At 39.3% G+C, this 16,366-nt stretch overlaps 1 protein-coding gene across 3 annotated transcripts in view; it reads right to left on the bottom strand.

Moving 5' to 3' along the window:
• Positions 1–16,366, bottom strand: part of LOC126355073 (exportin-5) — a 205,760-nt gene that overhangs the window by 21,656 nt on the left and 167,738 nt on the right. For all 3 annotated transcript variants that reach the window (XM_050005248.1, XM_050005249.1, XM_050005250.1), the window contains one exon: positions 11,423–11,660. In XM_050005248.1, coding sequence (XP_049861205.1) covers positions 11,423–11,660 — 238 coding nt within the window. The remainder of the gene's footprint in view (positions 1–11,422; positions 11,661–16,366) is intronic.

The following is a 16,366-nucleotide window of genomic DNA, read 5'->3' as shown; positions in this document are numbered from 1 at the left end:
GTACTTATTCACAAATCCAATCAGAAAGAATGCCTGTTCACAACTGCAATTCCAGCAAATTATCTCTCAAAGATACTCATGATCGTGACTGTATAACAGAGGAGATGCCATATTTTTCCATGAGCACACATCACATCAGTTTCCAAATGATATCACAATATAAATGATTTTACAATCTCATAGTATGATGGAAATACAATATTTCTTCCCATCACATCAAGACACATTCTGTTTTTGTACTAGCCTGCTTTTTTAACGTATAATGATACATTTTCCCCAAGGGCATGCAGCCTTATGGTATGATTAAATGATGATGGCGTCCTCTTCGGTAAAATATTCCCCCATTCGGATCTCCAGGCTGGGACTACTCAAGAGTTCGTCGTTATCTGGAGAAAGAAAACTGGCGTTTTACGGATCGGAGCGTGGAATGTCAGATCCCTTAATCGGGCAGGTAGGTTGGAAAATTTAAAAAGGGAAATGGATAGGTTAAAGTTAGATATAGTGGGAATTAGTGAAGTTCGATCACAGGAGGAACAAGACTTTTGGTCAGGTGAATACAGGGTTATAAATACACAATCAAATAGGGGTAATGCAGGAGTCGGTTTAATAATGAATAAATAAATAAATAGGAGTGCGGGTAAGCTACTACAAACGGCATAGTGAAAGCATAATTGTGGCCAAGATAGACACAAAGCCCACACCTACTACATTAGCACAAGTTTATATGCCAACTAGCTCTGCAGATGATGAAGAAATTGATGAAATGCATGATGAGATAAAAGAAATTATTCAGGTAGTGAAGGGAGACGAAAATCTAATAGTCATGGGTGACTGGAATTCGACAGTAGGAAAAGGAAGAGAAGGAAACATAGTAGGTGAATATGGATTGGGGCTAAGAAATGAAAGAGGGAAGCTGCCTGGTAGAATTTTGCACAGAGCATAACTTAATCATAGCTAACACTTGGTTCAAGAATCATGAAAGAAGGTTGTATACATGGAAGAACCCTGGAGATACTAAAAAGTTTCAGATAGATTATATAATGGTAGAACAGAGATTTAGGAAGCAGGTTTTAAATTGTAAGACATTTCCAGGAGCAGATGTGGACTCTGACCACATTCTATTGGTTATGAACTGTAGATTAAAACTGAAGAAACTGCAAAACGGTGGGAATTTAAGGAGATGGGATGTGGATAAACTGAAAGAACCAGAGGTTATACAGAGTTTCAGGGAGAGCATAAGGGAACAATTGACAGGAATGGGGGAAAGAAATACGGTAGAAGAAGAATGGGTAGCTTTGAGGTTTAGATTAGATTAGATTAGATTTACTTTCATTTCAATTGATCTGTAGTGAGGAGATCCTCCAGGGTGTGGAACATGTCAGAAAAACAACAATACATGACAAATATTTACAACTAAAACAAATAAGCTAATGTACCATTCCACAGGTCCCTAATGGAATGATCGTCATTTTTTAATCAACACTATATGAAAGTCATTTTACAAATACTAGTGCACTGAATTTAAAATAAAAAAAGTTTTTATTTATTTATAAGGTAATAAACATGTAATACAACTACTATAATGCTTATTTACAATGAACACATTACTGCACTGAAATGGTGCAGAAGTTAGATTTTATATATATATATATATATATGTTTGTGTGTTTTGTTCATGTGCCTGTCTGCCGGCGCTTTCCCGCTTGGTAAGTCTTGGAATCTTTGTTTTTAATATATTTTTCCAATGTGGAAGTTTGGAAGTTTCTTTCTATTTTTTATATATATATTATTCAAAAACAAAGATTCCAAGACTTACCAAGCGGGAAAGCTTGTGTCTGTGTATGTGCGGATGGATATGTGTGTGTGTGTGTGTGCGCCAGTGTACATCTGTCCTTTTTTTCCCCCAAGGGAAGTCTTTCCGCTCCCGGGATTGGAATGACTCCTTACCCTCTTCCTTAAAACCCACATCCTTTCGTCTTTCCCTCTCCTTCCTGAAGAAGCAACCATCGGTTGCGAAAGCTAGCAATTCTGTGTGTGTGTGTTTTGTTCATGTGCCTGTCTGCCAGCGCTTTCCCGCTTGGTAAGTCTTGGAATCTTTGTTTTTATATATATATATATATATAGAAAGAAACTTCCACATGGGAAAAATATATTAAAAAACAAAGATTCCAAGACTTACCAAGCGGGAAAGCGCCGGTAGATAGGCACAATGAATAAAACACACAAACACACACACAGAATTTCGAGCTTTCGCAACCGATGGCTGCTTCGTCAGGAAAGAGGGGACGAAAAGGAAAGATGAAAGGATGTGGGTTTTAAGGGAGACATATATGTCTGCTTGTGTCTGTGTATGTATGGATGGATATGTGTGTGTGCGCGAGTATATACCTATCCTTTTTTCCCCCTAAGGTAAGTCTTTCAGCTCCCAGGATTGGAATGACTCCTTACCCTCTCCCTTAAAACCCACATCCTTTCATCTTTCCTTTTCCTTCCCTCTTTCCTGACGAAGCAGCCGTCGGTTGCGAAAGCTCGAAATTCTGTGTGTGTGTTTTATTCATTGTGCCTATCTACCAGCGCTTTCCCGCTTGGTAAGTCTTGGAATCTTTGTTTTTAATATATCTTTGAAATTGATCAATGGAGTAGAAGGAGTTGGCCACCAATAAATCCTTTAGGCTTCTCTTAAACTGAATTTCATTGGTTGTTAAGCTTTTTATGGCCGCTGGCAAGTTATTGAAAATGTGTGTTCCTGAATAAAGCACACCTTTTTGTACAAGACTAAGTGACTTTAAATCCTTGTGAAGATTATTCTTATTTCTAGTATTTCTTCCATGAATTGAACTGTTGGTTTGAAAAAGTGATATATTTTTAATGACATATTTCATTAAGGAATAAATATATTGGGAAGTAGTAGTTAGTATCCTTAGTTCCCTAAACAGGCTTCTGCAGGATCTTCTTGAGTTCACACCACATATAACTCTTACTGCACGTTTTTGTGCCCAGAAAACTTTAGCTTGGCTTTATGAATTACCCCAAAAAATAATCCCATATGACATTATGGAATAAAAGTAAGCATAGCATGCCAGCTTTTTCATTTTTATATCCCCTACGTCTGACAAAATTCGCATTGCAAACAGAGATTTGTTAAGACGCTTCAGCAGTTCTGTGGTGTGCTCCTCCCAGTTGAATTTATTATCAAGCTGTAATCCCAAGAATTTAACACTGTCCACTTCTTCTATCTTCTTGTCATCGTATGTTAGACATATACTCGTGGGACATCCCTTACAAGTTCTGAACTGCACGTAGTGTGTTTTTTCAAAGTTTAGTGACAAAGAATTGGCTAGGAACCAGTGATTAATGTCCACAAATATTTTATTAGCTGATCTTTCTAAGACTACGCTTGATTTGCTATTTATTGCAATGTTTGTGTCATCGGCAAACAAAACGAACTTGGCATCTGGTAATGTTACTGATGAAAGGTCGTTGATATACACAAGAAATGGTAAGGGGCCCAAAATGGAACCTTGTGGGACCCCACATGTAATTAGTTCCCAGTTGGATGATGCCTGATAGCTTGATACATGTCTTTTTCCTAATAACACCCTTTGTTTCCTGCCAGAGATATAAGATTTCAACCATTTTGCAGCATTTCCTGTTACACTATTATACTCTAATTTACTTAAAAGGATATTGTGATTTACACAGATTACAAAATATACCAGTTGCCTGCAATTTTTTGTCTAATAAATTAAGCACATTTTCACTGTAAGTGTAGATAGCCTTCTCAATATCAGAACCTTTTAGAAATCCAAACTGTGACTTTGACAGTATGTTATTTGAGATAAGATGGATATAAAGCCGACTGTACATTACTTTTTCGAAAATTTTTGAGAATGCTGGCAACAGTGAAATTGGACGGAAATTTGATGTTATTTCTTTATCTCCCTTCTTAAACAGTGGCTTAACTTCAGCATATTTCAGCCATTCAGGAAATATTCGACTGATAAATGACTGGTTACACATATAGCTTAATATGTTACTTAGCTCAGAATCACATTCTTTAATTAACTTTGTTGATATTTCATCAAACCCACTAGATGTTTTTGATTTTAAAGATTTTATGATGGACATTATTTCTGTTGGGTTAGTGAGGGTCAAATTCATATTATGGAAGTTACTTGAAATTTCTGGTCTGAGGTATTCCATAGCAGCATCTACCAAACCTGACAACCCCATCTTTTCGGTAACAGTTATAAAATGTTTATTAAAAAGTTCTGCAACACTATACACATCCGTCACCAATGTATCATTTACTCTTAATGCTATTTGTTCCTCTTCATGTCTGGTTCTACCGGTCTCCTCCTTCACTATACCCCATATTGTCTTTATTTTGTTATCTGATATGACTATCTTTTCCTTGTAATATATTTGCTTTGATATCCGAATTACTATCTTTAATATTTTGCACTATTTCTTGTAATGTGCTATAGCTTCAACATCAGAACTGTTTCGGATTGACAGATACAGCTTTCTTTTTGTTTTACAAAATACCCCTATTCCTTGAGTAATCCATGGCTTTTTTGTAGACTTTGCTCTAACCTTGGTACGTTTTGGGGGGAAACAGTGTTCGAATAAGGTAAGCACTTTATTAGCAAAAGTGTTATATTTTTCATTCATGCCATGAGCACTGTAAACATCAGTCCAGTGAATGTCTCTGAGGAGTGTCCTAAAATAATCAATTTTTAGCTTATTGATTACCCTCTTGAGCTCAGATTTAACAGATTTTATACCCTGTTCAGTATTAACATTTAACAGAAGGAACTGCATGTCATGGTCTGAGAGGCAATTGACTATTGGTTTTGTAATATAATTTTGTTGATTGGACTTTTCAATAAAGATATTATCAATGGCTGTTTGTGAGCAAGTGGCTACCCTAGTGGGGAACTTTACAGTGGGAATTAAGTTGAATGATAGTGTTACTAACTCGAATAAGTTCTTATTGGGAGAGTCTTTAAGGAAATCTACACTGAAATCACCAGCAACCACTATTTCTTTGTTTTCGGTTGTTAAATGGGCCAGTACGGCTTCAAGGTGGTTTACAAACAGATTAAAGTTACCTGCAGGTGCTCGATATACACTTAATATTATGAAGGATTTTTTGTGAAATTCTAATTCTGTTGCACATGCTTCCATATGCTGTTCTAGGCAAAATTTATGAATATCTATGTTCTTAAATTTATGACAGTTCCTAATGAATGTGGCAACTCCTCCTTTCTCCATTTCTGATCTACAAAAGTGAGATGCTAACCTAAACCCTGTAACACTTAAAAGTTCTATACCAGTGGTCACATGATGTTCAGAGAGGCAGATTATGTCAGCTGGGTTTGAAGACGCTAATTCATCTATGCAGATAGTTAATTCATTAATTTTATTTCTCAGTCCTCGAATATTTTGATGCAATAAAGATAGCTGACATTTCACATTGACTTAAAATTTGGTAGAGTTATAATATCTGCTGACTGTTGAAAAATCTTAACCAATAGCTGTTTATGCTGATGTAATAAGCTGGAATTATGTTTTATGATTTCTTTCTCAAACTTAAGGTTTGTCTCAGTTCTAACCTCTCTTTGCTTTCTTTCTGTCCTCCCTGCCCTAAAAAAGGGTCTTTTCTGAACCCTATAACCACTGGTATTTTACCACTCATGACAGTGCCTCCCCCTTTAACTTTCCTGCTATTTCCCCAGCCAATTTACCCTTCCCCTTCCTGTTGAGATGAAGGCCATGCCTAGTATAATCCCACTTACTGAGAGAATCAACAGGAACCACACCAATGTGTGACCCTGCACCCGACATAAGCAGCCGTTCCAGCTCCAAATTAACTCTCTTTGACAGAAGAGTTCAAATGAGGTCGGTCATGGCACCCAAAAACAGATACAAACTCAACACTAGTATGCTTCGATGCTGATGCAATCTTTGCCAGGTCACACTCTATACTGTACCCAGGATCTCTGTCAATACTGTTACCTGCCCCACCCACTACAACCACGATGTCTTCCTTAGTGAAATCTTTGCAAAGTGGTCCTAAATCCTCTGTCACCTGCACCAGACCAGCACTAGGTTTAAAAAAATTGGTGAGCTGGTATTCTGATCCTAGTTCATCCTGCAAAAGTTGGCCAACACCTCTTCCATGGGAACTACCTAACAACAACACTTTCTTTCTCTTTACTGATTTCCTTACATTCTTACTTTTCAATTTGCTGCTGAAAGTTTGTTGTGCCCTGTCTACACCTGTAACCGCTTGAGGGATGAAATAGTGAAGGCAGCAGAGGGTCAAGTAGATACAAAGACAAGGGCTAGTAGAATTCCCTGGGTAATAAAAGAGATACTGAATTTAATTGATGGAAGGAGAAAGTACAAAAATGCAGTAAGTGAAGCAGGCTAAAAGGAATACAAACGTCTCAAAAATGAGATCGACAGGAAGTGCAAAATGGCTAAACAGGGATGGCCAGAGGACAAATGTAAGGATGTAGAGGCTTATCTCACCAGGGGTAAGATAGATAACTGCCTACAGGAAAATTAAAGAGACCTTTGGAGAAAAGAGAAACACTTGCATGAATATCAATAGCTCAGATGGAAACCCAGTTCTAAGCAAAGAAGGGAAAGCAGAAAGCTGGAAGGAGTATATAGAGAGTCTATACAGGGGCGATGTTCTTGAGGACAATATTATGGAAATGGAAGAGGATGTAGATGAAGATGAAATGGGAGATACGATACTGCGTGAAGAGTTCGACAGAGCACTGGAAGACCTAAGTCAAAACAAGGCCCCGGGAGTAGACAACATTCCATTAGCCTTGGGAGAACCAGTCCTGACAAAACTCTGGTGAGCAAGATGTATGAGACAGGCGAAATACCCTCAGACTTCAAGAAGAATATAATAATTCCAATCCCAAAGAAAGCAGGTGTTGGTAGATGTGAAAATTACCGAACTATCAGTTTAATAAGTAACAGCTGCAAAATACTAACGCGAGTTCTTTACGGACAAATGGAAAAACTGGTAGAAGCAGACCTCGGGGAAGATCAGTTTGGATTCTGTAGAAATATTGGCACACGTGAGGCCCTGCCCTTACGACTTATCTTAGAAGAAAGATTTAGGAAAGGCAAACCTACGTTTCTAGCATTCGTAGACTTAGAGAAACCTTTTGACAATGTTGACTGGAATACTCTCTTACAAATTCTGAAGTTGGCAGAAGTAAAATACAGGGAGCGAAAGGCTATTCACAATTTTTACGGAAAGCAGATGCCAGTTATTAGAGTCGACGGACATGAAAGGGAAGCAGTGGTTGGGAAGGGAGTGAGACGGGTTGTAGCCTCTCCCCGATGCTATTCAATCTGTATATTGAGCAAGCAGTAAAGGAAACAAAAGAAAAGTTCGGAGTAGGTATTAAAATCCATGGAGAAGAAATAAAAACTTTGAGGTTCGCCGATGACACTGTAATCCTGCCAGAGACAGCAAAGGACTTGGAAGAGCAGTTGAACGGAATGGACTGTGTCTTGAAAGGAGGATATTAGATGAACATCAACAAAAGCAAAATGAGGATAATGGAATGTAGTTGAATTACGTAGGCTGATGCTGAGGGAATTAGGTTAGGAAATGAGACACTTAAAGTAGTAAAGGAGTTTTGCTACTTGGGGAGCAAAATAACTAATGATGGTTGAAGTAGGGAGGATATAAAACGTAGACTGGCAATGGCAAGGAAAACGTTTCTGAAGAAGAGACATTTGTTAACATCAAGTATTGATTTAAGTGTCAGGAAGTCATTTCTGAAAGTATTTGTTTGGAGTGTAGCCATGTATGGAAGTGAAACATGGACAATAAATAGTTTAAACAAGAAGAGAATAGAAGCTTTCAAAATGTAGTGCTACAGAAGAATGCTGAGGATTAGCTAGGTAGATCACATAACTAATGAGGAAGTATTGAATAGGATTGGGGAGGAGTTTGCGGCACAACTTAATTAGAAGAAGGGATCGGTTGTTAGGACTTGTTCTGAGGCATCAAGGGATCACCAATTTAGTACTGGAGGGTAAGGTGGAGGGTAAAAATCGTAAAGGGAGACCAAGAGATGAATACACTAAGCAGATTCAGAAGGATGTAGGCTGGAGTAGGTACTGGGAGATGAAGAAGCTTGCACAGGATAGAGTAGCATGGAGAGCTGCATCAAACCAGTCTCAGGACTGAAGACCAGAACAAATACAACAACAACATGATACATATGCCCCTAACTTACAAGCACTTGTTGCTTATTTGTTCGGATTAGCCAAAATTATGGTGGCGAGTTTCTAAAATGAAGTATACCAAGCAGATAAGTAGGTACACCATGGTAACAAACGGGTGTGGGAACAATGACTCACTCTCACTCCCTGCCCTTGTTGTTGTGCATTGCTGTGACCTTTGTAGTGTCTAAGGACAGTGCACTGCCAGCTGGTTCATAAAGTGCTTGGTTACGTTAGTTATCGATCACTGGCACGCGTAACAGTTGTACTGTATTTGTTCAGGTGTAGTGGCGTATGTATTTTTGTCATGAGTAAATGGAAACATACTATGAAAACACTCGAAATTTGGCAGACTTTGAAACAGTCGCAGTACAATAAAGTGGTTGGAGCTCTTTTCCTTTGGTTTATGCAGGAAAGAGAAAGGGAAACTCCTTTGAGTGGAGCACTGGTTCAGGAGAAGGCTGTTTATCTGAACAAGTTAATAAATGGTTTTGAGTCCTTTAGTGCGAGTACGAGTTGGTTGGACAGATTCAAAAAATGGCATGGAATCCGTCAGCTAACAACTACTGGAAAGAAGCTTTCTTCTGACCGTGATGCAGCTAAGGAATACTTGGGCGAGTTTGAAAAAAAGGTAAGAGAGAGTAAGTATTCTTCCCAACAAATTTATAATGCTTGACGAGACTGGCCTTAATTTTAGGGCAGTGCCAACAAAAAGCCTGGCATCAAAGGCAGGCAACCATGCTCCTGGTTTTAAAATATGCAAAGATCATGTGACTTTATTAGTGCGCAGCAACGTTGCTGGCAATCACAAGCTGCCTTTAATGCTGATCGGCAAATCTGCTAGGCCCAGAGTTTTTAAAACCTGCAACATGAAGTCCCTGCTCGTATATTATCGCAACCGGAAAAAAAACCATGGATGGATGGTAAGCTGTTCACTGCCAGTTTGTTCCCTCTGTTCAACAGTTTTCTAAGGAAAATCATTTGTCTCCCTGTTCAATACTTTTGATTGATAATGTGCCATCTCACCCTAGCACTGAGGAATTATGTGATGGAGAAATTGTGGCGAAGTTTTTGCCGCTGAATGTTACACCACTTCTACAGCCGATGGACCAGGGCGAACTGTAAACAGTAAAACTGATGTACAGAAAACAATTTTTAAGAATTCTGATCCAATATTATAGCATTCATTTAGTGGACAAAATAAAAAAGACCAATGTAAAGGCTGTTGTTTATTGGGCCAAAGAAGAATGGCAGAATATTTCAGAAAATACTCTGAGAAAATCATGGAGAAAACTATGGACATCTCTTGACTTTCAGGACAACCTAGTTGACAATGAAGAGGAAAATCTACCACAAACGATACAGACAATACCTGGATGTGAAGAAGCTAGTGAAGGAGATGTAGATGAGTGGATGGCAGCGGATGGGGCATGTGTGGAGAACCTTACTGACACTGATTTAGTTGCTGCTGTGACTCAAGACCAGGAAGAAGTGGACTGCTGTGATGGAAGTGATAATGAGCCTGAAAGCGACAAAGGAGAGCTGGTGCCACACAGTGACAAAGCAGAAGCCCTTGACTTCGCACTGCATTATTTGGAGCAACAACCTGCTGATCTGATGTATACGAGACAATGGCGCAACTATGCGTCATATAGCAGACTGTCTTCATAACACCACAAAACTCAGTTTCTGGCATCTAAAAAGTAGGGATAAAATGTGCACTGTATTTTAGTATGTTTGACAGCTTTTCTTTCATTGTTATGCATTGCTTAAACCTAACATTTTCTTGCCAATTTTTCTAATACATGTTTACTATAACGTGTAAATCAAAATAATGTGTATGTACAGCAGTTTACCGCACAGTCTTACATACTTGGACTAACATTTTTCATGTTTGGATTAACCGAACATTTGGATAACTGGTATTCAGATTAGTGGGACTCTGCTGTACTTCGTCAACTGCTGCTTGACAGCAACTGACACTATGGCCAGGTGGGAAAGAAGTCACACATGAGCGCAAAGGCTCAAAGTTGGCTCACGCAAGTGCACTAGATTCAAATCCATCAGGTGTTTGCAAAAGAAGAGAGGGGGTTTTAGATCAGGTACTTATTTAACAAACCTCGTATTAATAGTAAAACCTGATTATACAATCAAAGTTTCACAATTTTTAACAGTGATAGAGTGTTTTCCTGTTTTGATGCAGTCTTGTGTGTGCATGCATGTGTGGGAATGTTTAAGCAGTTTGCAACGCAGACCCCTATGAATGTGTTTTTGCCACACAGAGAAAAATGTTGTTTTGTTATTTTAAAATTTTTAGTTTGAATCAAATTGGGTATAGTCATTGAAAACTCAAATCTCATATAGCAGAAATAAATAGTTTTCTGCATTTATGGAATAGGAAATGTGTTGTGATTTTATGAAAAACTGTCACATTGGCAGATAACGATAATAATGCCTGAAGTAGTTAACATTTTTGTAATTAATATATGTGTGGGTATTACAGGGTCTATATTGTGAATGGTATCCACTGTGGTTATCATATACCATATAAAAGAAATGAACAAGCTTGCTTCCAAAGTAGCTGCAGCACAATGGACTATTTCAAAGTTGTGAGTGAAAATATAGAGTAGAGTAATGAGCACGAATTACCACTTTGTGTGGCTTTGACAGATTTTAAGAAAGCTTTTCTCTCCTCTTCAACAAAATCTATACCAATGACACTCCAGAAACACAATGTTTATTCAACATACAGGGTGTTCAAATGAAACCTCCCTGACTTCCAAATGCAATTTACGGGGGGAAAAACCATGGTGTCTCCAGACTTGTGTATAAATTTTGACACTGAACATGGCAACACTGAAGGAGATAAGTTTAAGTTCAGACAGGTGACATCTATCAGGTGCTGGAGTACTGGAGTAAAAGGTGGCTCTAGAAGTTTTGAAGTTCTGGAAGAAGTAGTCAAATTAAACCGCATTTGCGAGCACTCAAATAAATATGTGGAAAGTAACATCACTCAACTTACTAGCAGTCACATAAAAAGCCTCATCAATATTCTAAGTTCTGTCTGTTCTTCCATAAAAATCATGAATTAATACCAGCAGAAACACTAAAAACATGGTCCTTTACTCGACAACAATTATGTAAAACATCAAACCTCGAGTATTTCTGGAAATTTTGGCCGCAGTACTTCATAGACTTGGAGGCCGAGCGTTATGAGTGCTCCCTGGTTTGAGTCATGTTGGCCGTGCATCTGCAAGCCTTGCAGAACTGAAGTCATGACATGCATTGCAGCTGGTGGCGTGAGGCTGTTGTCAGAACAGAGCTGCCGCACTACTGGTAAAACAAGCAAGGTCGCCTTCAGGCTGGATATCGTATCACTCCATGCCAAGGCCCTGGAGCAAGAACATTAACAAAATTAGCTTAATAATCATGTGTTTAATAAAACTGTCAACATTAAATATGGTCTCCTCTCATCAGAATATAAGTACAAAAATGAATATCTATGTTTACTGCTTCAGTATGAATTGAAAAGCAATTGAAGAAGATAACAAAGGAATTCAGTGGTGCACTAACACCTACTCTAACAATAATGTTATCATTACTTTTGCATGCATTCATTTTTAGAGTTAAATTCAGTAACCCACTTTCTTTTAACAGACACTAATAACAAGGAGTGCTCAGTTACTAACACTGCATGTAAGAAGCCAATACTTGGTTGACAAAAGATGCAGACATTTATTCCAACACCAGCAGTGTCTTAAAACTGCTGGTCATTGCCAGTATGTCACTTGTTGCAAATCTGTGAGAACAAATAACACATTTGCAATCAATCATGTGTTACAGTCCTCCCAGATTAAGTGTTGCCACTCACTGTGACTCATGCCCAATTCAATGAAGTTTCGACATCTGTCCAAAGCTGCCGTCCATCACTGCTGCCTCAATTAAGATAAGGAATTTATATTAGCAATATTATCACTTCATTACTAATACTGCATTGTCATATATTAAAATAGTAATTAATAACAGTATCTTTGAAGGTTTTGGAAAATTCCCCTATTAAGATATAGCATAAAACAGCATTCGCCAGATTTAAGATGGGAGGGTACAAAGTGTTTTGGATGCTGAAGAAATTCTGCACCAGATTAGTGGATATTCATAATTGTTCCAAGATTGGTGCCAAGGTGTTTGCTGCGTGATGTGGGTCTGTATTTGGACGCAGCTTTCCTAGGTCAAAATGGCTAAGGACAACTGGTATTTACATTCATGGGTTCTGGGAGTGTCTTCTGACCTAGTGCTTTTCTCATTTATGCAGTAGATATTGTGACTTAAATAGAGAAAGTGATTAAAGTTTCGTAGTGCATTCATCTGTCAGCACTTGTTCACTATGTGAGTGGAAAGGCCATCACCCTTCTGCTAGCCAAGCATTAGTTGGAGTTCTGGGTCAGCATGCCAGCCAGTACACTGTGCTGCACAGAACAATACCACGGCATCAGCAGCAGTAACTGTAGCAGTAGCAGCCAACACATCGACTAGCCATTCTCCATGCTGGCCACATCCACCCAGACAGCTTCCTCAGCTGACAAGAGTCAAGCAACCGTCTTGCACAGCACATCTTCAATGGCTGCTCCACTTCTAATGAACGGCCTCATAGGTGGTGAGTGAACTAACAAACTGTAAGAATGGGCACTGTGGAAGTGCCAAGTACTCTCCCCCATGGACTGAAGTAAAATTAGTCACCGCAGACCGACATACAGAGGAAATATCTAGTGAATTTAAAAGAAAGAAAAGTGGGGAAAATTAGCACAATACTGTCCTCAAAAAATCCAGAACTAGCTAATTTTCCATGAACTTGAGGGATCCAAACTCAAAACTAATAATGAGGAACTCTGAGCTGAGAACGGTAGGCTGAGGAATGTGCTTGCACAGGCAAATGTGCAAATTGCAGTCGAAAAAATGTAATGTCTACAGCCAGAAACTTACAGGTTAACAGTAGAAAACAAAAAATGCATATGTCAGCAAGCATGCAAGTGCCCTCCTTTGCTTCTGTAGTGGTGGGAGGAAAGAACGAACATAGGGCTAAAGAGGAAGCCAAGGTTGGACAGGCCAAGGCCTAACAGGCAACCCCCCTCCCCCTCCCTAGCCCGTTCATAAAATCTGCTAACAACAAGGATGCAAGGACAGTGTGGGAAATCTTACGCAGCCAAACTGACCTGAAGAATGTGAAGCTGAAGATAATGGCAATTTGCACCACACTAAACAATTGTGACTATGGAAATGGAAAACAGGGCACACTGCCAGATGCTGGCTAAAAAAAAGCTGCCCAGATCAGTGAAATAAAATGAGAAAGGTCACAGAAATGTAGACCACCTATAATAGTTCAGCAGGTCCAGAAACCCCATCAGATCAGGACTTTCTCAACAGAACCTCAGTGAAAGGATGGCCAAAGAGGAATTTCAATTGGAAACCAAAGTTTAATTGACAGAAGCCCCAGAGAAAGGCAAACAGTGAATAATATAATTGAAGTCAGTCCAAATGTGTGTGACATCTACTGGTCAAAGATAATGTGTATATTAGTTTCCATTCATTAAGTGTTAAAGAATATGTTGCTGTCCCACATAGTTTTAGGTGCTGTTACCTTGACCACATAGTGAAACACTACACAGTTATTGACATAATGTGCAACAGATGTGAGGAGAAGGGCCACAAAAGTCCAGACTGCAAAGCAAATGAGGCCAAAGTACACTGTCAGAAATGGAACTGTGTTTGCAACAAATTGGGAACGGCCGAATGCTCCACATACAAGCAGCTACACAACAGCCAGCTTGTCTGAACCTACTATGGAGATGCATAGAAATACCACTGAAAAGAGGGGGACACTAAATTCCAATGATTGCAGTGATAACATTGCAAACTCAACACAACAAAACACAAGTATAAATCTCAGTTCACATGGGAGAGAACCTGGTGGCAGGCAGTGGAGTGGAGACTGAGCTGAGCCTCCTCTGTGTCAGTGGCTGTGACAGCTGTCGGGAAAGGGCAGACAGCGCAGAGGCAGAAATGCTCTTGTCAACATTACAAGCTGAAGAGGTCCAGGTAAGATTTCTGAAAACAATGGACTATATGGATGAGATGCTGGTGCAAGCCTTGATCCATCCCAACGTGGTTCAAATGGCTCTGAGCACTATGGGACTTAACTTCTAAGGTCATCAGTCCCCTAGAACTTAGAACTACTTAAACCTAACTAACCTAAGGATATCACACACATCCATGCCCGAGTCAGGATTCGAACTTGCGGCCGTAGTGGTCGCGCGGTTCCAGACTGTAGCGCCTAGAACTTCTCAGCCACCGGGCCGGCCATCCCAACATGACTAGGAATGTTAAACCATGGGGCACATAGACAGTTCATATGGCAAAAATGACTCCTCAGTCGGGTTGAGGAGCTTGAGAGAGAAATCCTGAGTATTCAATGTACTTGTGAAAGTAGAAAGGAAGGGCAAAATGAAAAGGTTTTATTATGAACAACCAAAATTCATCTCTGTCATTGACCAGTGACAAACGAATAAAGCATTACAATAAAACCAAGAGCAGATCATACGTCAAGCCAGTTACATTTGATGTGTCAGGATTCATATTGGGTGAAGACAGAATCAGTAGTACTTTTTCCCAGTGCTTCAAGCTTCAAACGTTATCGCTACAACCGTTGCCAATGCAACGAATTCAAGTCATTGCAAGGGCACCTTCTGAAGTGCTTCCCCTTCCCTGTGCCCTCTGCTTCATATAGCAAACCACCATTCCTCAAGTGCATAAAATTCAAATCAGGGCAATGTCACCACCGAAAGTATCCCCCCTCCCAAGTGCCCTCAATTTTTTGTAGCAAACAACCATATAACCCCAAGGTGGCAACAGATGTGGCAAAGACCATTGTCACCACCTAATCCCATGGCCCAAAATAGCACCTTAGCAAGAGCTGTTAAACACCTGTTGCTGCATGAAGATGCCAATCACAGTCCTTCATCAACAACATGCCTTAAAAACCTACTGGTGCTACCATAAGGAGACCTTACCCTGTCAAAGGAGACCTTACCCTGTCAAAAGCCAGCTCAGTGGAAATTAGCATAAGCAAACAATAAATGGAGAACTGGAACAACATTAATTATAATAATGTAAGGATGAATATGATATTAAATAGGCTAGGATCCAATGAAAACCTTCAAACAGCGCAGCAGCTTTTAATGTGGCTAACAGACCTCAATAGGAACATGATGATCAAACCTACCATACAACAGGGCAAGTGGACAGAATAACATTATGAACTGAAACTTTAACGACAGACCTGAGTGAGCTGCCTGAACTCATGCATAAGGCTTGTGCAAGGTGCACGGAAGCACTCAACACAGAAAAAATGTACGAGGACCTTGTGACGGGACACGGATGAGTGAACCTTGACCTCTCGAAATCTGGAGTGCATAGCTTCACGTACACTAATATCAGTAAGTAGGCTTTTACAAATGAATGCCACAAGGAGTACTTTAGTGAATGTTGAACTCACTAAGTTTGTGAATGAACAGGGTGTCTACATGGACAATGAAAAAAAATTCCCAAATTTTTCCCAGATTTCACGGTTAAAAATACACTTTCTCCCAGGCAAAAATACACTTTCTCTGTGTTAAGTGACCGTATAATATTCCTTGGCACTGTAAAACCTATCAATTCTTTGAATGTTTATGGTTTTATATACCGACGTAGAATTTCCTGCCACTTTAGAAAACGAACCTCAGGAAGAAAAAAAGAAAAAAAAACACATTTTGAAACACCTTTGATGCGCAGCAATATGTGTGCTGCATAGTTTCGTACTACAAAGGTATAAATTCGAATTCCACCAAATACCGCATGTTACTTTCCGAAGCATTGAAATTGAGATTGCGAAGCGCTTTTGTAAGCCACTCATCACTCATGTCATGTGATCTCGCCTGCTGATGACAGCATAGGACACGTGATGTAGTCAGCCAATAGCAAGATCACTCTGAAGTAGTGCGAAAACAGAAATAAGAAAAGTTAATGGTTTAAATTAATATACATAGCATTCACATGTAATATT

The sequence above is a fragment of the Schistocerca gregaria genome, chromosome 3 (genome assembly GCF_023897955.1).
Source record: "Schistocerca gregaria isolate iqSchGreg1 chromosome 3, iqSchGreg1.2, whole genome shotgun sequence".
Lineage (NCBI taxonomy): Eukaryota > Metazoa > Arthropoda > Insecta > Orthoptera > Acrididae > Schistocerca > Schistocerca gregaria.
Note: the sequence above shows the minus strand (reverse complement) of the source record. Positions and strands in the feature narration are given on the sequence as shown.